Raw genomic sequence first — 26,964 nt, 5'->3', positions numbered from 1 at the left:
TGGATGATGAGGGCATGGAGGTGCCACCTGGACAGATGCCACCTACTACACTTCCTGTCTCCTTCTGCCTGTCATTTGTGTTCATTCAGGAGCGAGAAACATAGGTTTTAAATTGTGAACTTGATTATGGTTTTATAAAATGCAGACATGTCAGTTTTATTATTACATATTAAAATTACTTAAGGTAATTATTTAAAATTTTTGAATATAAATTTCCATTATGAGAAATTTAAGCAGTGTAGAGGCATAAAGCAAAAATATGAAAGTCTCTCTAGCTCTCCTAATTTCTTTTTTCAAAACAAATTTTTAAACTTTTTTGATTTGTAAATTAAATTCACCCTTCCTCCCCAAATCCAGGCCCAAGCTTTTATTTATACAAAGGGAAATTCCTCTACCAGCATGGAGACAGGCTGACCCCCTTAAATATCTGCTATAAATCTGATCCCTAAGTCACTCTGACAGTTAACAACTAGTGACATTCCTGAGGAGTCCTGTAGCAGGAGCGGTGGTACCTTCCAGTTAATGATCTCTCCAAGACTTGTCCTGTGTTCCCCACGTCCATGAGTCAGTTCTGGTCACCATGCAAAAGTTCACTCAAGATGGCAAACGGGGGAGGGGTGGGCACGTGTGGGGTTCACCCGGTTGGTCCTTGTGCTTTTAAAATAGTCATTGTGCATTTACGTGAGGTTTGTAAGTCTTTGTTTCTCTTGCTTTAGGCAAGGCAAAGAGAAAAAATGAACGAAGAACATAATAAACGTTTATCAGACACTGTTGACAAGCTGCTTTCAGAATCTAATGAGAGGCTTCAGCTTCATCTTAAAGAGAGAATGGCTGCTTTGGAAGATAAGGTAGGATAGATAACATGGACGTCCCTGGAGCTTTCTTACCCTCCACCAAAAGATTGCTCATCTGCCCCTGAGCAGGCATGTGTAGGAATTCCCAAAAATGAGAATTATTCTTTATAGTGGAAAAGGTACACACAGCTATCCAGTCACTGAATCAACTGATGTTTGCCATGGCCATGCCCCATTTGCATGTATGGGAAGTTGTTTATCATTCTTATTCTCTAGAATGGGAGTAGGTAAGTGATTTTTATAAAGGGCCAGATAGTAAATATTTTAGGCTTTTAGTAATTATGAGTAATGAAATAATTGTATGCCAATCAAGTAATTAGCACAAAAGCAGCCATAAGTAACATGTAAATGAATGGGTGTGGTTATGTTCCAATAAAATTCATTTGCAGAAACAAGCAGTGGGCTGGATTTGGCTGTCAGGTCCTAGTTTGCCAGCCCCTGCACTAGAATCATTTTTTGGGCCCCACCCTCACCCCCTTATTGTTCATGGCATTAGAAGTTAAGTTCTGGCTGGGCGAGGTGGCCCATGCCTATAATCCCAGCACTTTGTGAGGCCGAGGCAAGCCGATCAGTTCAGGCCAGGAGTTCGAGATCAGCCTGGCCAATATGACCAAATCCTGTCTCTACTATATTAAAGTACAAAAATTAATGAGGCCTGAGGGCACCTGCCTGTAGTCCCAGCTACTCAAGAGGCTAAGGTGTGAAAATCCCTTGGAGGTGGAGTTGCGGTGGTGGAGGTTGCAGTGAGCTGAGATCCTGTCTTAAAAAAGAAAAAGAAAAATTTCTGTCTCATTTAAAAACAGGACACTTAGAGAGTATCATGTACTGGAAAGGGTTCAGTCAACTGAAACCAAATAAATATTCCAACCTGTATCTTCATTCTTTTTCATTTGATTTGGAGAAAGTTTAAGCCTATACTCTGAGTACTCTCATCATGGAAACAGAGCCAAGGGATATCCTAGAATCTGTGTCAGAGAAGCTCTAATGAGCAGTAGCTGGATTCCACCTTGATAAAGCCTGTCCTGACTGCAGTGTCTCTAGAGATGAGGCCTAGAAACTGCCCTGAGGTTGGTTGTTAGGATTGGGGTCCTGCTCATCTCAGAGACTAATGATTCCTGGTTATTGCATGACACATTTATTTACACAGTGCTGACCATGGAGGACGTTTCCAGAGACCACATAGTGTCGCTGTCCCACTCACCTTCTTGATCAGTGGGTCAGCCTTAACAGAGCATTTTATCTTTGATTTTAGTTATACATTTGAAACTTAAATTCAGGTTTCCCAAGTGACCAAGGAATTATAAAGCCTAAAAGTTAGTATAAGCCAGTTTAACTGGTTAAAATGAACTTGCACCATGAACTTGACATACCTACATTTAGAAAGTTGAGTCAGTGAGGAGTAGACGTTACGTTAGTAAGACACATGATGAGAAGGTGTCGCAGCCTCACGGTCTAACTCTGGGACTGTAGCAGTGCTTGCTGATGTGCTCTTCTGCCCCATTCCCTTTCTGTGGTACTTTATTTTTTAAGAAATACAGCTATACTGTGTATTTAAACGGGACATTTTTAAGAAACACTAAAGGACTATCTGTCTTTTTCAGAATTCTCTACTAAGAGAAGTTGAGAATGCAAAAAAGCAATTAGAAGAAACACAACATGATAAGGTACTGAAATCTTCTCTAAATCCATTAAGAGCTGAGTGAACTGAGTGATGATGATGACAGTTACTATAGGCATTTGGCAGAGTGCATATAAACTTGGTTTGTGGCTCTGAGAGTCCACTGCCATAAATTTCTAGGCTTGTATGTTGATTGCCTTTGTATTTCAGGTGTATTTTGAGTCTGGCTATGCATATGTTTCAGAAATTCGGAGTCCTTGCTGGGTTTATTTGAAGCTAAAATATTAACATCAATGACAGTGCTATCCACCAGAAATATATGAGCTGCATATGTAATGTTTACATTTCTAATAGTCACATTTTAGAAAGTTAAAAAAAAAATAGGTAAAATCTATTTTATTTAATTCATTATATCTAAAATGTTACTGTTTCATAATGTGTTAATACAAACACAAATGAGCTACTTTACATTCTTTTTCTGCTGTGTATTTCATAGTCACAGCACATCCCCATTTGGACTAACCCATTACAAGGGCGCGATAGCCACATGTGGCCAGTGTTGAGCAGCACAGCTCTAGAAATGGGATCAGGTGTACCCGTGACGCAGGGATGAATACATGCTTGATACTTGATGTGAGACAACCACAATACAGAGACGCACAGGAGAAAGTGCATATTGTTCCCCTTTGCCCCTAAAAGAATCTGCTTCTCTGCAAAACTAATAATTGTTAATGGTTTGGTGTTTATCCTCTTAAAAGCTTTTCTATGACTAAGACACAGCTTTTCATTCATTAGGGCTTAAAAGTTAATATGGTAGTCTGAGTGTTTATGTTTACTTCAGTACTCTGGGAGAAAATTTTCGCAGAATTAAAATGTTTGGTATTTGTGACTGCTGATTTATCCTCATGGTTATGCTCAGCATCTGAGCACATTTGAAGCAGGTGGTTTTAAAATCTGAAATAGAGAGCAGTAATGTAAGTTTTTTGCTTTTTTGTAGGATCAGCTTGTCCTAAACATTGAAGCATTGAGGGCCGAACTAGACCAGATGAGACTAAGAGGTGCTTCACTTCATCATGGGTATGGTATTAACCAGTGAGCAGCCGTGTTGTCAGCCCCTGTTGTCTGTATACAAGGGGCCTGTTTCTAGCTGTGTGGGCAGCCTAACTGGGTGTGGCTGGTGGTGTGACCTCAAGGAGCCTGTAGCTTAGTAGGCAGCAAGAGAGAAGAGTCAAATAACCCAAAGCTTAGAGCTTGGTACTGAGGAGACACATCATTGGCAAAACTCAAAAATACAGGCTGAGTTTTGGAAGGTGGGGAGTGATGAGCTAATATTTGGATATAGTAATTTAGGTTCCCTGCAGAGTGTGACACTGCTGAGGTAAGAGCAGGATGACAGATCCCCAGATCTCACACACAGATACTGGCACGGGTGGACAGTTGCAGAGCAGTTGAGGGCCAGCAGTGAAGTGTGGCTGTGTTTTTCGTCAGCCCTTGGAAAGTGGAGCAGAAATGCAGAGCTGAACACCTGGATCCAAGGAGAGGTCTCAGGGGATCTGGATCTCTCCCATCCTTGACAGCTGGGCTCCTTGTGGCTCATCTCCATGGCCGTCTGCACAGCTTTTCCTGGAGAGCTTTGCACCTGGTAGGGCTGAGAGAGTAAACTGTTGGCCTGGAGTGGGCAACATGTAGCTCTTGGGGCAGGCAAGAGCCGTGCCCTCCCTGGAGACCTTTTCCAAATGATTAGCTTCTGCCTTGACTGAGAGTCAGAGTTTACTTCTTTTTCTTCTAATGATGAGCATTCTTGTTTTTTATGTTTCAGCCGACCCCACTTGGGCAGTGTCCCAGATTTCAGGTTCCCCATGGCAGACGGCCACACAGACTCCTACAGCAGCAGCTCGGTGCTGCGGCGCCCCCAGAAAGGCCGTCTGGCTGCGCTTCGAGATGAGCCTTCCAAGGCAAGGTCTTTGTGTGAGATCTCTCTGCTTATGTGGATGTTCCCTGCTTACCCTGTGCTTTTGAGACTGCTTTGGAATAAAAGTGTTGATAGGTCATTGCTTTCTTGCCCTCCCCTCATTTTCTATTTTCTGGCTAAGAGTTTTGCTTTTAGAGCATTTTTTTAAAATAGGGTTTTTTGGTTTTTGGTTTTTGTTTTGTTTTGTTTTTGTATTTTTTAAGACATAGGGTCTCTGTTTCCTAAGCTGGTCCTGAACTCCTGGCCTCAAGCAATCCTCTTGCCTTGGCCTCCCAAAGTGCTGGGATTTTCGGCATGAGCCACTGTACCTGGCCTCTGTAGTTTTTTTTCCTCTTTTAATAGAAATTCTTATAAAAAAAAAATACAGTCACTTTTAAATACAATGATAATAAATATGGATTTAAAGTAGTGATTAAAAATAAATGAGTAGGCCGGGCACAGGTGGCTCACAGCTGTAATCCCAGCACTTTGGGAGGCTGAGGTGGGTGGATCACCTGAGGTCAGGAGTTTGAGAGCAGTGTGGTCAACATGCTGAAACCCCGTCTCTACTAAAAATACAAAAAATTAGCCAGACATGGTGGCAGGTGCCTATAATCCCAGCTATTCGGGAGGCTAAGGCAGGAGAATTGCTTGAACTCTGGAGGCGGAGGTTGCAGTGAGCCTAGAAAGCGCTATTGCCCTTCAGCCTGGGCAACAAGAGTGAAACTCTGTCTCAAAAAATAAAATAAAAGAAGTAGTTGGGTGTATTGCTCAGACTTGTAATCCCAGTGCTTTGGAAGGATCACCTGAAGCCAGGAGCTTGAGCCCAGCTTGGGCAACATAGGGAAACCCCTGTCTCTATTTTAAAAAAAGGGAAAAAAAATTAACTGGGTGTGGTACTGTGTACCTATAGTCCCACCTATTCAGGAGGCTGAGACAGAAGGAACCTTTGAGCCCAGGAGATTGAGACCAGCCTGGGCAACATAGTAGAACCCTGTCTCTACAAATACAGAAATTAGCAGCTGGGCGGGTGGCTCACGCCTGTAATCCCAGGAGTTCAAGACCAGTCTGGCCAACATAGTGAACCCTGTCTCTACTAAAAATACAAAACATTAGCCAGGAGTGGTGATGTGCTGTGCCAGTAATCCCAGCTACTCGGGAGGCTGAGGCAGGAGAATTGCATGAACCTGGGAGGCAGAGGTTGCAGTGAGCCGAGATTGTGCCATTGCACTCCAGCCCAGCAACCTGAGCGAAGGTGTAAGACTCCGTCTCAAAAAAAAAAAAAAAAAAAAAAAATGCTGGGCATGGTGGCATGCACCTGTAGTCCCAGCTACCCTGGAGCTGGAGTCGAAGGATCTTTTGAGCCCAGGAAGTCAAGGCTCTGGTGAGCTATGATTGCACCACTGCACTCTAGCTTGGGCAACAGAATAAGACCCTGTTTCTAAAAAATAAAAGAAGTAAATGAATACATGTATTCATCATTTAGTGAAAAGAATTCAATTTTGAACATTTAAATACCTTCTTACTTTGTTCACCTGCATGTGTTTTGAAACACCTAAGTATAATTTGAGCCCGCATATTCATTGAACAGCTAGTTTGGTCCAGGCCCCATTACAGAACTGTATAGACCTAGGGCTGCAGCAGTGTGTAGTAAAACAGGAAGAATACCTGCATCCCAGAGGACACAAGCAGTCCACAGATAATGTCTAGTAGTGTGTGTTTGTTGACTATTTGTATGTAACAAATCACTGTGGAGCTCAGTGGCTTAAAACAGTGAATGTTTCGTAGCTCATAACTCCTGTGAGTCCAGGAACAGCAGAGCAGGACAGTCCTGGTTCTGTCTGGCAAGGCTGCAGCCACAGAAAGACCCAGCTGGGGCAGGAGGCCTCGGGGCCATCACCCACTTGGACCTGGCCACAGGGCTGCTCTAGGGTCCTTGCATTGTGATACAAGCAGCCCATACTCTAGGAGAGGGCGAGAAGAAACCCACAGCCTTTCCAGTCCTGGTCTTAGAATCCACAGCCTAACTTCACTTCCTCTCTATTCTGTTCATTTGAGTGAGGTGCTAAGTCTTGCCCACATTTAGGGTTTGGGGCGAGAATCATCCTCCACCTCTTAAAGGGATGAGTGTGTTTGTGGATGTATTTTTAAACCCTCCCATTATGTCAGATGGTAATAAGCACAGAAGTGGGACTCGAGGTGTAGAGTAAGGAGGGGAATACGAATTTTAATAGGGAGGCCAAGGAGACGGCATGGGGAGGGTGATGTCTGAGCAGGGACATGAAGGAGGAAGGAGAAGGAGCACGTGGAGAGCGTTCAGTGTATTGTTATGGAGCACCAACAAGACCTACTGAGGGATGGGATCCAGGGTGAGAAGGAAAGAGACGAGTCAGAGGTGACTCCAATGGTTTGGGCTTGAACTGCTGGAAGGATGGAGCCTGTTTCCTGAGATGAGGAAGACTTGGCTTGGAGGAGACTAGGAATTGAGCCAGGGCCGTGTTCAGGTGGACAGGACTATTGGCTGTCTGGGGTGGTGGCAGGTTGGCTGTTGAATATTCCAGTCTGGAACCCAAGAAAGAAACCTAGAACTAGAGATGAAAATTGAAGTGTCTTGAGTGTATGGATGGTATTGAGAAACGTGAGACAAGATGACGTCACGCCATGGATGTCTGTGGATGGAGATGAGGCATAAGAATGGAACTCTGAGACACTCCAAGACCATCGGTGGGGAGACTGGGAAGGAATGAGACAAGGCATGACCAGCGAGGGGTAGGGTCCTTCCTGGGACCAAGTGGGCAGAGTGCTCAGGGAAGAGAGGAGAGCAGCGGAGCCCGACTTACTGATGGGCCAGGTCAGGTGGGAGACGGGACCAAGGGACAGCTGGTGGCCTTAGTAACGGGGAGCGCATTGGAACTGCCATAGAATAGCCCTGCTGGCGGGGAAGTAAGTGCTCAAAGGTGACCTGCAGCAAGGTCTGGAGAAGTGGGGAGAGGCAGACAGAATGGAGGCGGCTCACTGGGATCTTTTACTCTAGTTTGGAGCAGAGCAGCGGAGGGGTAGGTGAAAAGAGGCCCCGGTTGGGGTGGAGGGAAAGGCCTTGGTTTCTGCCATGGTGTTTTAAGGTGGGATGGGGGGAAAAATGTCCTTGTGCTAATGGACGAGCCAGTGGAACTTGCTTACCCAGAGAGGGAGCCATGATGGCCGGAGATCCGGATGTGAGCCAGGGCGTGAGGCTGCTGCAGCAGGTGGAGCTGGCCTCAGAGAGGAGGAAGGCCAAGTGCAGGCTTTGGTTTTGTCTCCATGAAATGGGAAGGTCACCGGCTGGGAGTGAGAATGGGAGAAGAGGTGTTGAGGGCTTGAAGAGTGAGGCGGCATGAAAGATCACACACGGGAGGATTGCGTAGGTCCCGGCACACACTTTCCCTGTTCATTCTGATGACACACGTGGTGCCTCAGTCAGACATCATGGCTCAGCACAGAGCTGCTCGTGCCGTACATGCTGCGGTTCTTGGAGCTTGCCCTCGATTCTCTCGGTTGCTGTTGCCCTTCCTTCCTCGTTTTGGGCTTGGGAGTGCTAGACTCAGGAAGGGCAGGATGTGGACACACAGGTTGGCTAGAGGGTACTCGGAAACACTTATAAAATTTACAGCAGCTGAGTGAAACCAGTCGGTACGGATTTAAATATTTTTTGTAACTTTCTAGTAGCATGTCTAACTGGAGCACAGAAACATTGTTTTATTGATCCATGTTAGACATACGTATTTGGGGGATATATGTGATAATTTGATACATTCATATAATTAAATCAGAGTAATTGGGATACCCATCACCTTACGCACTTCTCTCTTCTTTACACTAGGAACATTCACATTATTCCCTTGCAGCTATTTTGAAATGTTTACCTATTTTATTTTATTTTTTTTTGAAGCAGAGTCTGTGTCGCCCAGGCTGGAGTGCAATGGCACAGCCTCAGCTAACTGCAACTTCCACCTCCCACATTCAAGCAATTCTCCTGCCTCAGCCTCCTGAGTAGCAGGGATTACAGGCATGAGCCACTATGGCTGGCTAATTTTTGTATTTTTAGTAGAGATGGGGTTTCGCCATGCTGGCCAGGTTGGTCTCAAACTCCTGACCTCAGGTGATCCACCCACCTCAGCCTCCTAAAACGCTGGGTTTACGGGCCTGTGCCGCCACACCTGGCCTGTATCACCTAGTAGTGTTAACTCTAGTCACCCTGCTATCCAACACCAGGTCTTATTTCTTCTAAGTGCGTGCTTGCAGGGATTGATCAGCGTTTCTGCATCTTCCCCCTCCCTACCCTTTCTGGCTGGTTTTCGGTTTTTGTTTGTAACTGTTATCTCCCAGTTATGTATTTTGTCGTGGGAACGCCATGTGTCCATGTTAAGATGTGAATATCACAAGGGTCCAAGGAATGGATCGTTGCCCTCCCCAGTTTCTTAAATACTGCTTGCTTCTGCTGGGCATGGTGGCTCACGCCTGTAATCCAAGCACTTTGGAGGCCAAGGTGGGCGGATCACCTGAGGTCTGGAGTTCAAGACCAGCCTGACCAACATGGTGAAACCCCGTCTTAAAAAAAAAATGCTGCTTGCTTCATGTCACTACCTTATAAGCCTGGCCCATCTTTCTAAAATCTTTTGGGCTTTCATTTAAGTTTCTAAATTTCTGATAAGTTTCTAAATTTAAGTTTCTACAACTCATGTTTTTACTTTGTCTGCTGAGATTTGGTTTTCTTGTTTATAGGTACAGACTCTTAATGAGCAGGATTGGGAACGTGCCCAGCAAGCTAGTGTCTTGGCAAATGTAGCACAAGCATTTGAGAGTGATGCTGACGTGTCTGATGGTGAGGATGACAGGGACACTCTCCTCAGCTCAGTTGACCTGCTGTCGCCCAGCGGGCAGGCCGACGCGCACACACTAGCCATGATGCTTCAGGAGCAGCTGGACGCTATCAACAAAGAGATCAGGTGTGTGTGGCCGTGCAGGACACTCTCCACTTGCATGGGTGTTTCTGAGGAATCTCATCCTGCCTGGAAAAGCCTCGATCATATACTGTTAACACTTTCTAAGTGTTCCAAAATAATAGAACTTACTTAACTTCTGTTTTAAGAATTTTAAGGTCTGAAATTGCCCTTGAATATAAAATTCAAGTAACCTGGGCACTCTCCCCACAGTCACGGCACTGGCACCTCTACGTAGGACATTGTGGGACCTGAGAGGTGTTCAGTCCGTCCCCCAAGAACCTCAGCACATAGCTGGAGGGCACTGGGGGGGCTCTGGACCTGTCCGGCTCCTACCGCTGTCCTGAAAGCTGCACCTGGAAGGCTATGTGAGCTGAGCACACATCTGGAGGAGGCTGATGGGCCTGCCTCCCTGACCTGGAGTGCAGATGAAAGGTGCACAGTGGTGGGCTGGGAAGAGATAGCGAAGTGAAGCCTGCCTTGGCTGAGCAGCAGTGGATGCCTCCACAGGCCAGGGCCACTCACTAGAAAGACCAGCACTCAGACCACCTGCACACTGGAGCGGGCGCACATGGCAGGAAGGGAGAGGGAGGGTTGCTTATCACCCCCCTTCTGGCTGAGTACCCCTTCTTGATCCTGAACCTGGCTATGTGTGCAGCCCCCTGCACAGAAGAGGCTGTGTATAGTGCGTCCATCCGACCCTTATGTGCTCGGGTCCCATCACATAGTGGCCTGGACAGAACACGGGAGTTTTCAGGCGTGCGTGCTCCACCCCAGTGTGCCGTTCCCTGTGTGCAGTTCACATGGACAGCCAGTGGTCAAAGGGGGTGTGTTTGAATCTTTTTAGTCTCATCAGTATTTTAAAGGGCTTTTCTTTAGCAACTTCAGCAGTTATAACACAAAATTTACAAAACGGGGCCAACTGTAGAATGGAATCCAAGAATTACCTTTATGTTGATGAAGAGACAGGTAACCCTTGCCCACGCTGGCTTGGCCTTGGGACACAGCAGTGCGAACAGGGGGTGCCTGGGATCTACCCCGGGGCCCTGGCCTGACATGGCCACCTGGCCAGCCTGAATCCAAGTGAGGAGCAGCTGTGTGCATAGAGTCACATGGTGGGTCTGGGTGGGCTGCTGCCAGGGTGTGGTTCTGAAGTTTACATGGGTGGAGGTGTCTGTCCTGGTCAGAGAGAATAGGAGGTAAAGAAGACAAGGTTAAGAAAAACATCAATAAGAGCTGTATTATTCCAGCTTTGTTTAGATTAAAAAGAAAAAAAAAATAGGGCTGTACGTTTTGAAGTAAAAGTTGGTGTGCCGCCTATGTTTTTGACTTTATAAACTCATATTTCTTGTGCCACATTTAAAACTGGTGAAGAGGGCCCCTCCCTGCAGCAGTCTGTTGCCGAGCATGGGGGCCCTTTTAAGAGGAGGTGCAAAATAATGAATGTGATGAGACATTCAGAAAGATAGTCTTTCCTCGTCATCATGGGAGCTGCAAAAGGATTATCCACCTTTATTTCTTATTCTTTATGATGTATTGCTAGATAAAAGTCCTTTCTCTTTATGCAGAAAGTTGACCTGGTGTAAATGTTCTGTTCACTGACTTGTGTATTTTCTTCTGTTAATAATGATCAAAAAGCACTTTTCTTAGAAATAGAAGTAGAACTTTTTAATTGGAAGGGTTGTTGCAGGGTTTCTATATTTTAATACTAGAATAATTATTGGCACAGTCAGATATTTATATATTTATATATATATATATTCTATATATTTAATACTAGAATAATTATTATTGGCACAGTCAGATACTGAAACTGCTGTTTAGTGGTCCATGACACTGTAGGATAAAAGAGCATTAATCTTGAATTCCAAATTAATGTAGCATGGCTGGCATGAATCCAGAAATTTAGATAAGGATGGTAGAGAATCCCATCACGTGACACTCTGGTTCAAATTTAAACTAAAAAACCAACTCAGTATTTTCTATTTTTATATATATATAAATTTAAAAATTTTAATTTATATATATATATAAACAGAAAAAGAAAAAATCAAAACATTTTAATTTATATATGCATATTTATATATACATAAATTCAAAAAATATTGAACTACAAATATATATATATTCCATTGCACTTTAGGTTCTGGGGTACATGTGCAGAACATGCAGGATTGTTGCATAGGTACATACATGGCAATGTGGTTTGCTGCCTCGATCCCCATCACCTATATCTGGCATTTCTTCCCATGTTATCCCTCCCCAACCTCCCTACCCTCCACTGTTCCTCTCCTAGTCCCCCCCCAACAGACCCCAGTGTGTGATGCTCCCCTCCCAGTGTCCATGTGTTGTCATTGTTCAACACCCGCCTATGAGTGAGAACATGTGGCGTTTTATTTTCTGCTCTTGTGTCTGTTTGCTGAGAATGATGATTTCCAGATTCATCCATGTCCCTGCAAAGGACACAAACTCATCATTTTTTATGGCTGCATAGTATTCCATGGTGTATATGTGCTGCATTTTCCTTGTCCAGTCTATCATCGATGAGCATTTGGGTTGGTTCCAGGTCTTTGCTATTGTAAACAGTGCCTCAGTGAACATACGTGTGCATGTGTCTTTATAATAGAACGATTTATAATCCTTTGGATATATACCCAGTAATGGGATTGCCGGGTCAAATGGAATTTCTATTTCTAGGTCCTTGAGGAATCGCCACACTGTCTTCCACAATGGTTGAACTAATTTACACTCCCACCAACAGTGTAAAAGTGTTCCTATTTCTCCACATCCTCTCCAGCATCTGTTGTCTCCAGATTTTTTAAAGATCACCATTCTAACTGGTGTAAGATGGTATCTCAATGTGGTTTTGATTTATATCTCTAATGGCCAGTGATGATGTGCATTTTTTCGTATGTTTGTTGGCCTCATGTATGTCTTCTTTTGAAAAGTGTCTGTTCATACCCTTCATCCACTTTTGAATGGGTTTGTTTGTTTTGTTCTTGTAAATCTGTTTTAGTTCTTTGTAGATTGTGGATATTAGCCCTTTGTGAGATGGGTAGATTGTAAAAATTTTTTCCCATTCTGTTGGTTGCCGGTTCACTCTAACGTTTCTTTTGCTGTGCAGAAGCTCTGGAGTTTAATTAGATCCCATTTGTCTATTTTGGCTTTTGTTGCCAATGCTTTTGGTGCTTTAGTCATGAAGTTTTTCCCTGTACTGATGTCCTGATTGATTTTGCCTAGGTTTTCTTCTAGGGTTTTTATGGTGTTAGGTCTTATATTTAAGTCTTTAATCCATCTGGAGTTAATTTTAGTGTAAGGTGTCAGGAAGGGGTCCAGTTTCTGCTTTCTGCACATGGCTAGTCAGTTTTCCCAACATCATTTATTAAACAGGGAATCCTTTCCCCATTGCTTGTTTTTGTCAGGTTTGTCAAAGATCAGATGGTTGTACATGTGTGGTGTTGCCTCCGAGGCCTCTGTTCTGTTCCATTGATGTATATCTCTGTTTTGGTACCAGTACTATGCTGTTTTGATTACTGTAGCCTTGTAGTATAGTTTGAAGTCAGGTAGCATGATGCCTTCAGCTTTGTTCTTTTTGCTTAGAATTGACTTGGCTATGTGGGCTCTCTTTTGGTTCCATATGAAGTTTAAGGAGATTTTTTCCATTTCTGTGAAGAGGGTCATAGGTAGCTTGATGGGGATAGCGTTGAATCTATAAATTACTTTGGGCAGTATGGCCATTTTTACAATATTGATTCTTCCTAACCATGAACATGAACATGGAATGTTTTTCCATCTGTTTGTGTCTTCTCTTATTTCCTTGAGCAGTGGTTTGTAGTTCTCCTTCAAGAGGTCCTTTACATCCTTTGTTAGTTGTATTCCTAGGTTTTTTTTTATTCTTTTTGTTGCAATTGCCAATGGCAGTTCGTTCTTGATTTGGCACTCCTTAAGTCTGTTATTGGTGTATAGGAATGCTTGTGATTTCTGCACATTGATTTTGTATTCTGAGACTTTGCTGAAGTTGCTTATCAATTTGAGGAGATTTTGGGCTGAGATGATGGGGTCTTCTAAATATACAGCCATGTCGTCTGCAAATAGAGACAATTTGACTTCCTCCTTTCCTAATTGAATACCCTTTATTTCTTCTTCTTTCCTGATTGCTCTGGCTAGAACTTCCAATACTATATTGAATAGGAGTTGTGAGAGAGGGCATCCTTGTCTAGTGTCAGATTTCAAAGGGAATGCTTCCAGTTTTTTTTCCATTCAGTAAGATATTGGCTGTGGGTTTGTCATAAATAGCTTTTATTATGAGATACATTCCTTCGATACCTAATTTATTGAGAGTTTTCAGCATAAAGGCTGTTGAATTTTGTCAAAGGCCTTCTCTGCATCTTTTGAGATAATCATGTGGTTTTTGTCTTTGGTTCTGTTTATGTGGTGAATTACCTTTATAGACTTCCGTATGTTGAACCAGCCTTGCATCCCCGGGATGAAGCCTACTTGATCGTGATGGATAAGCTTTTTGATGTGCTGTTGCAATTGGTTTGCCAATATTTTATTGAAGATTTTTGCATCTATATTCATCATGGATATCGGCCTGAAGTTTTTTTTTTCTTGTTGAGTCTCTGCCGGGTTTTGGTATCAGGATGATGTTGGTCTCATAAAATGATTTGGGAAGGATTCCTTCTTTTTGGATTATTTGGAATAGTTTCAGAAGAAGTGGTACCAGCTCCTCTTTGTATGTCTGGTAGAATTCGGCTGTGAACCCGTCTGGACCTGGGCTTTTTTTGGTTGATAGGCTATTAATAGCTGCCTCGACTTCAGCCCTTGTTATTGGTCTATTCAGGGTTTCAACTTCTTCCTGGTTTAGGCTTGGAAGGGTGCAAGTGTCCAGGAATTTATCCATTTCTTCCAAGTTTACTGGTTTATGTACATAGAGTTGTTTGTAGTAATCTCTGATGGTAGTTTGTATTTCTGTGGAATCTGTGGCAATATCCCCTTTATCGTTTTTTATTGCATCTATTTGATTCTTCTCTCTTTTCTTTTTTATTAATCTGGCTAGGGTCTGTCTATTTTGTTGATCTTTTCAGAAAACCAGGTCCTGAATTTATTGATTTTTGGAAGGGTTTTTTGTGTCTCTATCTCCTTCACTTCTGCTCTGATCTTAGTTATTTCTTGTCTTCTGCTAGCATTTGAGTTTTTTTGATCTTGCTCCTCTAGCTCTTTCAGTTTTGATGATAAGGTGTCGATTTTAGATATTTCCTTGCTTCTCATGTGGGCATGTATTGGTATAAATTTTCCTCTAGACACTGCTTTAAATGTGTCCCAGAGATTCTGGTACGTTGTGTCTTCGTTCTCGTTGGTTTCGAAGCACGTCTTTATTTCTGTTTTCATTTCATTGTTTATTCAGTCAACATTCAAGAGCCAGTTGTTCAGTTTCCATGGAGCTTATGAAGCTTAGTTTGGCTGGATATGAAATTCTAGGTTGAAAGTTCTTGTCTTCATGGATGTTGAATATTGGCTCCTACTCTCTTCTGGCTTGTAGGGTTTCTGCTGAGAGATCCGCTGTGAGTCTGATGGGCTTCCCTTTGTGGGTAACCTTATTTCTCTCTGGCTGCCCTTAGGACTTTTTCCTTCATTTCAACCCTGGTGATTATGTGCCTTGGGGTTGCCCTTCTTGAGGAATATCTTTATGGTGTTCTCTGTATTTCCTGGACCTGAATATTGGTCTGCCTTGCTAGGTTGGGGAAGTTCTCCTGAATAATGTCCTGAAGAGTGTTTTCCAACTTGGATGCATTCTCTCCATCACATTCTAATACCTGTTAAACGTAGATTAGGACTTTTCACATAATCTCATATTTCTTGGAGGCTTTATTCATTTCTTTTTACTCTTTTTTCTCTAATCTTACCTTCTCATTTTATTTAATTGAATTGATCATCAATCTCTGATATCCTTTCTTCTACTTGGTCGATTCGGCTATTGAAACTTCTGTATGCTTTGCGAAGTTTTCTTGGTGTGTTTTTCAGCTCCATCAGCTCATTTATGTTCTTCTCTAAACTGTTTATTCTCCTTAGCATTTTGTCAAACCTTTTCAAGGCTCTTAGTTTCTTTGTATTGGGTTAGAACATGTTCGTTTAACTCAGAGAAGTTTGTTATTACCCACTTTCTGAAGGCTATTTCTGTTGATTCATCAGACTCATTCTCCATCCAGACTTGTTTCCTTGCTGGTGAGGAGTTGTGATCCCTTGGAGTAGGAGAGGCGTTCTGGTTTTGGGTGTTTTCATCCTTTTTGCGCTGGTTTCTTCCCATCTTTGTATACCTGTGGTCTTTGTAGTTGGTGACTTTTGGATGGGGTCTCTGAGTGGACGTCCTTTTTGTTGATGATGAAGTTATTTCTTTCTGTTTTTTAGTTTTCCTTCTAACAGTCAGATCCCTCTGCTGTAGGACTGCTGGAGGTCCACTCCAGACCCTGCTTGCCTGTGGATCACCTGCAGTGGCTGCAGAACAGTAAGGGTTGCTGCCAGTTTCTTCTTCTTTATCTTTGTCCCAGAAGGATACCCACCAGATGTCAGCCTGAGCTCTCCTTTATGAGGTGTCTCTTTGGATATACAGGGATTGGGGAACTGCTTGAGGAGACAGTCTGGCCCTTATAGGGGCCCAAGTGCTGAGCTATGAGCTCCGTTGTTCCGTGCAGAGCTGCTGGGCAGGTACGTTTAAGTCTCCTGCAGCAGAACTCATAATCGCCTGTTTTTCCCCAGTGCTCTGTCCTGGGAAGATGGGGCTTTATTTATAAGGTTCTGAACATGCTGCTGCCTTTTTTCAGAGATGTCCTGCCCAGTGAGGCGGTAGCCTAGTCACAGTCTGCCAGCACAGGCATTGCTGAGGTGCCATGGGCTCTGCCCAGCTGCTGTGTGAACTTCCTTGCGGTTTTGTTGATGGAGGTATGGTTAGAGCTGCCTCGTTAATGGCGGACTGCCTCGGTAGTGGTGGACTGCCTCGGTAATGGCAGACGCCCTTCCCCCTACAGAGCTGGACCATCCTGGGTCCAGCTGTGCTTGCTGTGAAACTCTCAATCCAGAGCATTTCAGCTTGCTGGTCTTTATGGGGGTGGGACCCGCTGAGCCAGACTACCTGGCTGCCAGTTTCAGCCCCCTTTCTTTCAGTTGAATGGGTGACTCTGTCTCCCAGGCGTTCCAGGCGTCATTTGAAACGGCCGCCCGGGTTTGTGTGAGTTTTTGTGCGGAGACCCCCTATGTCAGCTGAAATAGCTGTGCTGGAGACTCGTGGCCGTTTTCCACCCAGGAATCTCCTGGTCTGTGGGCAGTAAAAACTCGTTTGGAAACGTGCTGATCACTCACCCTCTGTGTTCTTGCTGGGAACTGCACTCCAGAGCTGTTCCTATTCTGCCATCTTGGATCTTCTCTCACTATTTTCATTTAGTCTAAACAGTTAAGTGTTTGGAAACTCCTAATTGCTTTGTGGATCTGTTCTTTACATTAGAGTTCTTGATTTCCAGTAGAAGAAATCTGTAGAAGTCTACAGCTTTGCTCTAAGAATAGGGGAGATAAGGGTTATACAATTGTAAAATATCGATTAGTAAGGAAATCATTAATTGCAACCATAGGAAAAATTGCCATCTGGCCATCTCCAAAATTTTAGCACAAATAAGTAAAATCAAATATGAATGCTATCCAGAACCAACAGGACACAATGGAAGATTTCTTTTTTGTTGTTCTAAGATGTAGTATATTTAAAAAAGATTGAGGCCGGTGTGGTGGCTCATGCCAGTAATCCTACCACTTTAGGAGGAGGCTGAGGTTGGAGAATTGCTTGAAGCCAGGAGTTTGAGCCCACCCTTGGTAAAATAGGAGGACCTCATCTCTACAAAAACTTTAAAAAAAATGAGCCAGACGTAGTGGTGTGTACCTATGGCCCCAGCTACTTGGGAGCCTGACGCGGGAGGATCCTTTGAGCTTAGGAGCTTGAGCCTGCAGTGAGCTGTGATCACACTCCTGCACCTCAGCCAGGATGGCAGAGTGAGACCCTGTCTCAAAAAACATAAAAATTTTTAAAAAGTAGAACATTTTTGCTGAAGTGTTCGTTGTTTGAGCAACTTATTATTGGGGTTAACCCATAGTAATACAGAGTGTAAGCTGGTTTTTTTTTTTTTTTTTTTTTTTTTCCATACAAACACATTAATCTGTTTGCCGACACAGGAGGACTGACTGCTTTTGTTTTATTTTAGGTTGATTCAAGAAGAAAAAGAAAACACAGAGCAGCGGGCAGAGGAGATTGAAAATCGAGTTGGCAGTGGAAGTCTAGACAATCTTGGTCGTTTTAGATCAATGAGCTCCATTCCCCCATATCCTGCTTCCTCGCTTGCTAGCTCCTCCCCTCCAAGCAGTGGGCGCTCCACTCCACGAAGGATCCCTCACAGCCCAGCCCGGGAAGTGGACAGACTGGGCGTCATGACCCTTGTACGTATTCGCCCTTTCCCTGCTGTGGCTGCCCCCAGCACACCTGTATGAGATTCGGACACTACACATTTACCCACAAGAAAATCAAGTACATTTGTTTCTGTAAGAGGTTCAAGGTGATAAAAACTGTTTACTATTTAATCATTTAGTTATGACAAATTAAGTTTAATATTTGGGGCCAGGCGTGGTGGCCCCATGCTTGTGATTCTTGGGCTTTGGGAAATTGAGGTGGGTAGATCACTTGAGCCCAGGAGGTCAAGACCAGCTGAGCAACATGGGAAAACCCCATCTTTACAAAAAGTAACTGGGCGTGGTGGCATATGTGTGTAGTCCCAGCTACTCTGGAGGCTGTGGTGGGAGGATCACCAGAGCCCAGGAGGCCGACGCTGCAGTGAGCCATGATTGCATCACTGCCCTCCAGCCTGGGCAGCAGAGTGAAACCCTGTCTCAAGCAAAAAAGCCCCAAAAGACATAAAGAAATTGTAATATTTGGATGACCAGGCTAGCATGCCACCGTTTGTTTGTGTGACGTTAGGCACAATAGCTGTGCAGAGTACAGCAGCCAGAAGGGGAAATATTTTCTGTTTTCTAGGAAAAAACACTTAGCAAAGTAAATAAAGGCAGACATCAGAGCATAAGGGAGACTGTGCAAAGGGAATCAGTGCATTTCTTTCCTGTAGGAGTGCCAAACCCCGTTCCAGGGCATGCACTACGTAAAAAGCAGGAAAAAAACCAAATGGGCTCTGCATGCAAAGCCGTGAACAAGCCGGCTGCTGTGCGCTTCTTCACAGCAGCTTAGGGTCACCTCTTATCTCGAAATGCGATGCTTCTGCTGTTTGCTGTTTGCAAAGTGTGCAAATCTGAGGTATATTTAAAACTTTCTTGTGGGCCTGGCATGGTGGCTCACGCCTGTAATCCCAGCACTTTGGGAAACCAGAGTGGAAGGACTGCTTGAGCTAGGAGTTAAGAGACCAGCCGGGCAACATAGTGAGAACCCCCATCTCTGTTTTTAAAAAATTAAAGTAAAAAACCAGACTGTCTTGTATATTTAGTCTAGGATTTGTCAGTGTATTGTCAATGAAATATTTCATATTTACAACATTCTGCTTTTTAACTGTGCTTCTATCATATTTTTTTCTCATTACCATCTATTTTCATTTTTAGTTGTGTTGTTAGCCAGTGTGTAATTAAATCAACTGTGAATCATTTTAGTGGCATATGAGGTAGAAACTAGTTTATTTTGCAGTATTTTGTAATACTGTTTTTTATAATTTACATCTACTAATTAGGTAATATTTTAAACTCTTTATTTGTGGTTTCATGCTTATTTTTGTCCAGAGAATTTGTAAAAACAGTTGTTTATACATATTTTTTTCATGTTTTGTAATTCCATATGCTGGCTGACGGTCTCTGTGCTTCTGTCATTGGTTTTGATTTCTTGTCATCCTTTTGTTTTCTGATTTTAGCCATCTCCAGATTTATTTTTAATCCAGACCTCACATTCCCATCAGTCTGTAGCTTACTCATACACCTCCCCTCCCAGCTCTTCCCCATGCTATAACGATTCTTCACAGCATGCTCAGGGAACCATGCAACTCTATGTTTTTCAATCATGTGTGAGTCTGTGCTGTGATAACTTTATTAATGGGTTGTTGTTTTTTTTCTCAGTTAAAACTATCTATTTCTCGGGGCTGGGTGTGATGGCTCACGCCTGTAATCTCAGCACTTTAGGAGGCTAAGGCCCGTGGTTCACCTGTCAGGAGTACAAGACTAGCCTGGCCAACATGGTGAACCCCGTCTTTACTAAAAAAATACAAAAATTAAGCCGGGTGTGGTGGCAGGCGCCTGTAATTCCAGCTACTTGGGAGGCTGAGGCAGGAGAATCACTTAACCCTGGAGGCAGAGGTTGCAGTGAGCGGAGATCGTGCCACTGTACTCCAGCCTGGGCAGTAAGAGCAAAACTCTGTCTCAAAAAAAAGTCTTTTTCTCAATGGTAATAAATTTAAATTAGTGTATCACTATATAATGTGTGGATACAGGCAAGTCATAGGTGTTTTAGAGTGTTTTTACTCAAATTATATAGGATTTATGTAATTCATAAGTATTTCCTACATAAATAATCTAAGTGTAGAATTAATGGAAGCTCTTTACACAAACAGTATGCTTTCTGGTTTTGATGATTGTACTCAAGATGGTAAATTTCATCAGCTTATTGAATCTCATCAACTACTATCTCTAATAGACTATTTTTAAATTAAAATATCTTACATGAATTGTAGGATGGATGTAAAGGTTCTACCTAATATTATGCTAGCTTTTGTTCATGTATATTTTCACAGGATACCTTGCTTTAAGCAATAAATTTATTTTTGAGAAGTGATAAATCATAGCTAGGTAAGGATTTTACATGAATGTCCGATAGGCAGTTAACTAACAAGCAGGTGGGTTGAGTTTTATAATCGGTATTGCAGTAACTTCCTCATCAGCTGGAGTATTTTAAATTATAGCATGGATTTTATTAAACAAAACTAAGTTATGGAGAGGTTTGGCTTAGAAGAGATAACTGTTAGGGCCTTTTATTATATAGAATGCCACATTTTAATAAAACTCATGACAAAATAGAATTTAGTAATTTGTAGTGTTTAGTAAATCTTGAATAATTTATATTTAAATTTTGTGGTGAAAAAATGTTCTATATCCAGCTACATTTTCTCTAAATTCTCCTTCCTGTCATTTCCATTTTAATATATTTGCTTATATTGATCCTTGAATTTTTAACTTCAAAGTGTACAGTAAATCTGGTTTCTCTTCATTTCTTTGCATGCATCTATCAGCCTAGTGACTTAAGGAAACATCGTAGAAAGGTAAATTATTTAGTAATTTAATCTATCTTTGCATCTCCGTAATGTATTGAAGAGTACCTATTATATTTTACATAAATGTAGCATTATGTAGTTGAATAATAGTGAATGGTTGGCATTTTAATGGAAGTGTTTAAGTGACCCCATCTTACTGATGATTGTTCTCTGAGAAATTGGTCATTAGCGGTTTTCGTAGAACCCTGGGACAAACTTAAGAGCTTGCCGTTCTGTCACCTCTTCAGCCTTCTAATCATTACATGCTTATTCATAGTAGATGTAGTAGTTTTAAAAATAAGAAATTACTAGTGCAAAGCTGTAGATTATAGATTCGGGGGCTCATTTTTATAATCACAGCTAGCGTTGGGCTCTTGCTGTGTGCTGGGCACTGTGCTGAGTGTGCTCCCAGTCTGCCACAGGCTGAGTGTCTCTGAACTGAGATGCTCAGGGCCAGGGATATTTCAGGTTTGTTTGAATTTTTGAAATATTTGCATTACACTTACTGGTTGAGCCTCTGAAATCTGAAAATCCAAAATCTTTAATGCTCCATTGAACATTTCCTTCAAGCGTCATGTTAGCACTCAAATTGTAGATTTTGGAGCATTTTGAATTTAAGGTTTTTGGATTTGGGATGCTCAGCCTGTATTTAATCCCCATACACATCCCTGTGAGATGTAGGTTACTGTTGTTATCCCCATTTTACAGATGTGGAAACTAAAGCTTAGAGAGGCCCCACAATGCACAGTACAGATTTGAGTTCAGCTGTGTCTGATTTCAGAACCTGACAGGTGGCCACTTCACCATGCAGCCTTACTTTCTCAGATACTCCGACCTCCTTGGCAGCATTCCTACAGAGGAGGCCCACAGCCACTTCTCCTTACAGACAACTGTGGATTGGGCTTTCCTGTTCTCACAGGAAGTAGAGTACGTTAGGAGCAGATGTGGTCAGTGGCTGTTCTTTATGTTGACCCAGAATCTCTACCTCATAACTTTCATGCTCTGGTCTGTATTCTGTACCCCTGTCCAAAACCTGCCTGATGGTGCAGTGACTGGACAGCTCTTCAGTGCACAAAGGCAGTTGTCCTCAGAAAAGTGTGTGACTTGGTCAGCAGCTGTCTGTGAGCTGCTCTGTTGGGTGATTTCTGAAACTCTTTGGGTTCAGATCCCAGTTGAATCACGGATGAGTTTGTAACCTGGGGTCTGTTGTGCCTTGGTTTGCTCTCCTGAGAAGTGAAGATAATGGTAGAACAGTGCCACTTAAGGTGGCCTTGGACCTGTGCCTGTCTGCGGTGAGACAAGGAGCTTACAGCAGCAGCAGCAAGACAAAGCCTGGCCTTCAGTTCAGCTGACTTCTGTTGGATGGTTTTTTTTCCCCTTGTTGATAGAAAGATTTTCTCAGTGAAGGAAGCAGCATGTTGGTTGACATACGCATGATAACCTGGGCCTGTTGGTCACTGGTCACTTCAGCGTGCTGCTTGGTGGCTTTGAGGAGCCTCGTCCTCAGGTGGATGTGAGGTTAAACCAGGTGTATGTGCAGAGTGCCAGGCCTGGTGCCAGCCCTGGTCCACAGGAGACTGTCGCCTTCCTCCTCTGCGTCAGTGGTGTTGGCGTACACTGAGAGGATTTCCCTGCGTTCTGGTGATTCTCAGCCAGGATGGAGGCAGAGGTCTGGCACGTCACCGCACCGCAGCGTGCTGTGGGGGTGCGGAGGGCAGCGCTGGCCGGTCTCGAGGGGCTCTCCCCATGGACCCTGTTATTCACAGTTGACAGCAGGCCATGTCAGCTTGCTCTCTATCCTGTTTTTGGTTTTGTTTTTTTAAACAAATCATTGCTTTAACCTGAATTTTGAAACTTAAGCTTCATTTTGATAATTTCTAGCTACGAAAGCTCTTCGTTGTCTTGTGATTGCAATTGGAAATTAGGAAATGTTGCAGGATTCATTTGCATTTTAACTGTTAGTATGAGCGCAGCTCCATTTTGCGTGAATGTACTTTTTCCTCACTGAGCTACCGTGGGGCTATGGTGGGACTGATATGCTTTACACAGTCCCATTTAAAAAGCAGAAGTTCAAGCTGAGCCCAGTGGTACATGCTTATAGTCCCACCCGGTACCTTGGAGGCTGAGGCAGAAGGATCACTTGAACCCAGGAGTTTGAGGCGGTAGTGCACAATGATCACGCCTGCAGACAGCCCCTGCAGTCCAGCCTGGGAATTGTAGCAAGAACGTGTCTCTTAAAATTTTTTTAAATAAAATGTGGTTCACTGTTCAGGTCTTACTTTTCATAGTAATGCTTACTGAACATGTTTCATGAAATCTAGTCCCATTTAAAACCAGAAAACACAAACATATAAGCAGGATCTGCCTAGACCCTGAAGAGGTGAGTCTGTTCACTGTGTTACCACCATCCTGTTCCCTCAGTACACAGGCGTATTCGTGTTCCATTGCAAAAACAAAAGACCCTGGGAGTCTGACAGAGATCATCTTTTAATCATAAACCTGGAAGTATTTTCTTTTAGGCCATATTGAACAAAAATTTTTAAACTGCATAGAAGTACTTCAGTTTATAGTGTCCAATCCAAACATTATTGAGAAATACGAGTTATACACGTGTATGGGGGGGATCCTTGTTTATTTTCTTTCCCTTTCAGACAAAAAGGTATTTGACAGTTTTGCCCAAGAGATTTCTGCTCTCTTCGTGGTTTTTTTTTTTTTTTTTTTTTTTTTGAAAGACATCAGCAGATAAACATATTTGTTGCTGGCTCTTCATTTGTCTAACATTTGTAATGGTGTGGTTTATAGGCATTGTTTAGATCTCTGCTGCCCCTTCAGCGACTGTCCTCATAATGTGCCTAAGATTCCAGGGAGGGCAGAACCTTGGGCTGCATGGAGGAGGCTGAGGCTGAGGGGCATCCCTGTGTCCTGCCGGGCACCACGGCATGTAGACTAGGAGTCTGACGGCCCTGTGCTTGCTGTGCTGCGTGGCTCTTCAGAAAGGTGCCATACTGAAACCAGACTTTCTGTGCTGGCAGAAAGCACAGCAAATCGATTTTCAGAGAAGTTTATGGTTATAATTCAAGGCCTGATTTTTTTTCACAGTCTGCCATTAAGGTTGTGCTTTTGTCACCCCTCAGTTGCCAGCTTCCAGAGAAGAGGTACGAGATGACAAGACAACTATCAAGTGTGAAACCTCCCCGCCTTCCTCCCCCAGAGCCCTTCGGTTAGACCGGCTGCACAAAGGGGCGCTGCACACCGTCAGCCACGAGGACATCAGGGACCTGAGGAAGTAAGGAGCCTGCAGCAGCTCTGTGCGGAGCCTGCTTGTCCTTTCCTTTCCATTGTTGAGAAATCTGGGAGTCTTTTCTTGGATAAAACAGTGATTTTCTAGAATTACCTGTGAATTCAGATGAGTGTATTTACATGTTACACTTAGAATGCCTACCATTGCTCTGTGCTTTAGTGAAATCCAGCAGAAGATGCACATGTTTGGGAAAGCTTAGTTTAGAAAGAAAGGAGTCAAGTGATATCAGCAAATTTTAGAAAAACTTAACATCTTCAGAGTCTACAAATTGACTACTTTCTATTCTTGATGGGGAGATTGGCAAGCGGATGACAGGCTTGGGATAGGATCCACTCTCTAGGACAACCCGTGCCTCTCAGGTGCCCTCTTGTGCCTTTGTAGGCTGTTGAGAGTTCCATGTTGTCCTTTACCCACTTATTAAGTGTCTTCTCTCAGGAAACCAGTTAGCTATTTTGTTACTAGTATGCTGTCTTTTTTTAAACTCTGTTGGATTTTGGTTCTGTACCAGGCAGTACACAAGGGAAGGCGTGTATATTAATTTTTACAGCAGTTAACATTGCCGAGTTTCTCAGCTGAGAAGAGTAATGCTCAGGGCAATTGTGGGAGCTGCTGGAGGGATGGGAGGCGGATACCATTGGGCTTGGCACCTGATGGCGCAGTCAGGGCCTCCCCTGGAGTGGAGGGGAGCTCCATGTCAGAGAGAGTCTCAGCTGCCCAGAATGGGTCTCCGTGCTGTGGCCTTGCTGGGAGCCTGCCTTTATCATGCACATTGTGCTTGGTGAGGAAGATTTGTGTGAAGGAGACTGGAAGTGCTCGTAGGGAAGATTGCGACTGTTAATATGTGAAGTATCCTGGTGCGTGTGAGTGCAGTGTTGTTGTAACAAGGACACGTGGTAAAGGTCGTTTTCTTTCCTCGAAGCTCCACAGGCTCCCAGGATGGTCCCGTGAGCAATCCCAGCAGTAGCAACAGTAGCCAGGACTCGCTCCACAAAGCCCCCAAGAAGAAGGGCATTAAGTCCTCCATTGGCCGCTTGTTTGGCAAGAAAGAAAAGGGCCGACCTGGACAAACTGGCAAAGAAGCATTAGGACAAGGTTGGTTGGTTTTCCACACCCTTCTCAGCAGCCAGGAGTCGGGGAGGAAGGTACTGCCTTCGGTGACTGCTGCGTGCTTGGCCAGCGGTTCCCACGTGGTGCTCCGGGAGCTGTGCGCTCTCCAGGGATCCTGTATTGACCATTTTTGTCCTGTGTGTTTAGTTGTCTAGTCAGAAGCTTAGCCTTAAAAAATGATTTTGCTCTGAACCTGCAAATATTCATCCACCCATTTATGAAAACATAGAACTCTGTCATGCTGATTTTCTTTTTGGGCTGTTCTGCTTCCTCATAGCTGGTGTTTCCGAAATGGATAACTCATCTCAGGATGCCTTGGGACTTAGCAAATTGGGAGGACAAGCTGAAAAAAATCGTAAACTTCAAAAAAAGTAAGCTTTGTATTATTTCTTCATCTCAGTGAATGGTTTTCAGTTGTGCCTAAGCTCTAACTAGTGTTTGTCAATTATAAATATCTAGCTATGTGTATATACATTATATTCTGAAAGCTTTACCTGCAGCCTTAATTAAGCCAGATTTTCTGGAAGACTTAGAGTGTTTGTGAAATTTTGAAGAAACTCACACAGTATTCCTGTCACCTTGAAAAGTTGTCCAATTAGGCGATGGGGTGGGTGAGAGTTGGGCTTAGTTGCCTGAGCACTGGAGTCGGTTCTGGCACCTGCCCAGGTTCACTTTGTGATGTCAAGGAAGTGGCTTAGCATCTCTGTGCTTTGGTTTTCTGTAAAGTGGGGATCCTAGTAGTACATACTTTGTATGGCTTTTACGAGAATTAAATGGGACAACGTGCATAGATTTCTTTAAACAGTGCCAGCAAGTCATAAACAAGCCGTAATGTGGCCGCTACAGCAGTTGTTGCCTGCCAGTGTTCAGGGTTTGCTGTTCATACTAGTGATCTGTCTGAAACATTCACGTGTTGCATTTCTTTCTCTTCTGTAGATTTTGTATTTTTATCTCAAGTAGACTTCAGATTCTGTAGCCTGTTTATTAAGTTTTAATTCTAAACTAAATCTGTGTCTGACAAGAAGCTATAATATTTGGTATGGCTTTCAGCAAAGGAGCACAGGCATTGTGGTGCCCCAGGGTAAGGGCGTGGAAGAATTGGGGGTTTCTGTCCCTGGGCCTTCTCTGATTCGGGGTGAATTGTGTGTTGGTTGACTATAGATGAACTAGATAGGCTGAGACAATACCCAAGTGAGCCAACAAATGAAGAACAAAACTAAACCCATTTCTGCAACAAAATAGGCAGTTTGTGTAGTCTATGGGGTGAGAGCTGAGCTTGAGAAATGTGGAAGATGGTAATACAGGCCTTGAGACAGGGTGAAACTTAACGGGCTCTGTGATGATTCTAACTGAAAGTGCCCTGAGAAACCAACGCTCATCTGGAACTTGGGGCTCAAAGACACTGGTCCACAGGTGTTCCAGAGCTTATGGGGACCCTCTTCCCTAGCGGCCCCTTTGCCTTTAGCCCCTAGAGTTGCCGGCTGATTTTTCTGTTGTGAAATCTACCTCATTTTAGTTGTGTTTTCAAAGCCATTATAAATTCTTTGTTTATTACATTTTAGGTGAAATGCTCTTAGGTTAACAATACCATAGGAATAGTCAGTTTCTTGGTTCCCTGTAAATGGAAATTTATAGAAACCACTTAACAGCAAAATCTGATTTGAACAGTGCTATGTTTGAACTGTGTAAGAATGTTTTAAAATAACTTGGGTAGTTGCCATGTGGCCCTGTGAAACTTAATGTTAGAACTAAACTTTCTGCCTCCTGGAACCATGCTAGGAAAATTGCATTCCTTAGATTTTTGCTAATGTGTTTTATTTCACT

At 43.4% G+C, this 26,964-nt stretch overlaps 1 protein-coding gene across 16 annotated transcripts in view; it reads left to right on the top strand.

The window, feature by feature from the left end:
* The window catches only part of PPFIA1 (PTPRF interacting protein alpha 1), a 119,313-nt gene that overhangs the window by 64,079 nt on the left and 28,270 nt on the right, over positions 1 to 26,964 (top strand). For 12 of the 16 annotated variants that reach the window (XR_004270231.1, XM_032282510.1, XM_032282503.1 and 9 more), the window contains 10 exons: positions 717 to 848; positions 2,456 to 2,518; positions 3,470 to 3,549; positions 4,292 to 4,427; positions 9,185 to 9,408; positions 17,646 to 17,877; positions 20,712 to 20,741; positions 23,867 to 24,018; positions 24,953 to 25,125; positions 25,418 to 25,511. Coding sequence is in view for 15 of the 16 variants with exons in the window: in XM_032282510.1 (XP_032138401.1) it covers positions 717 to 848; positions 2,456 to 2,518; positions 3,470 to 3,549; positions 4,292 to 4,427; positions 9,185 to 9,408; positions 17,646 to 17,877; positions 20,712 to 20,741; positions 23,867 to 24,018; positions 24,953 to 25,125; positions 25,418 to 25,511 (1,316 nt within the window). In the remaining variant the exon portion in view is untranslated. The remainder of the gene's footprint in view (positions 1 to 716; positions 849 to 2,455; positions 2,519 to 3,469; positions 3,550 to 4,291; positions 4,428 to 9,184; positions 9,409 to 17,645; positions 17,878 to 20,711; positions 20,742 to 23,866; positions 24,019 to 24,952; positions 25,126 to 25,417; positions 25,512 to 26,964) is intronic. The other 4 variants (XM_032282508.1, XM_032282506.1, XM_032282507.1 and 1 more) reach the window with 1 other exon arrangement.

This window comes from Sapajus apella, unplaced genomic scaffold (genome assembly GCF_009761245.1).
Source record: "Sapajus apella isolate SASKATOON/1434 unplaced genomic scaffold, GSC_monkey_1.0 scaffold14, whole genome shotgun sequence".
Taxonomy (NCBI): domain Eukaryota; kingdom Metazoa; phylum Chordata; class Mammalia; order Primates; family Cebidae; genus Sapajus; species Sapajus apella.
The sequence above is the reverse complement of the archived record's forward strand: the minus strand, read 5'-3'. Positions and strand labels throughout refer to the sequence as shown.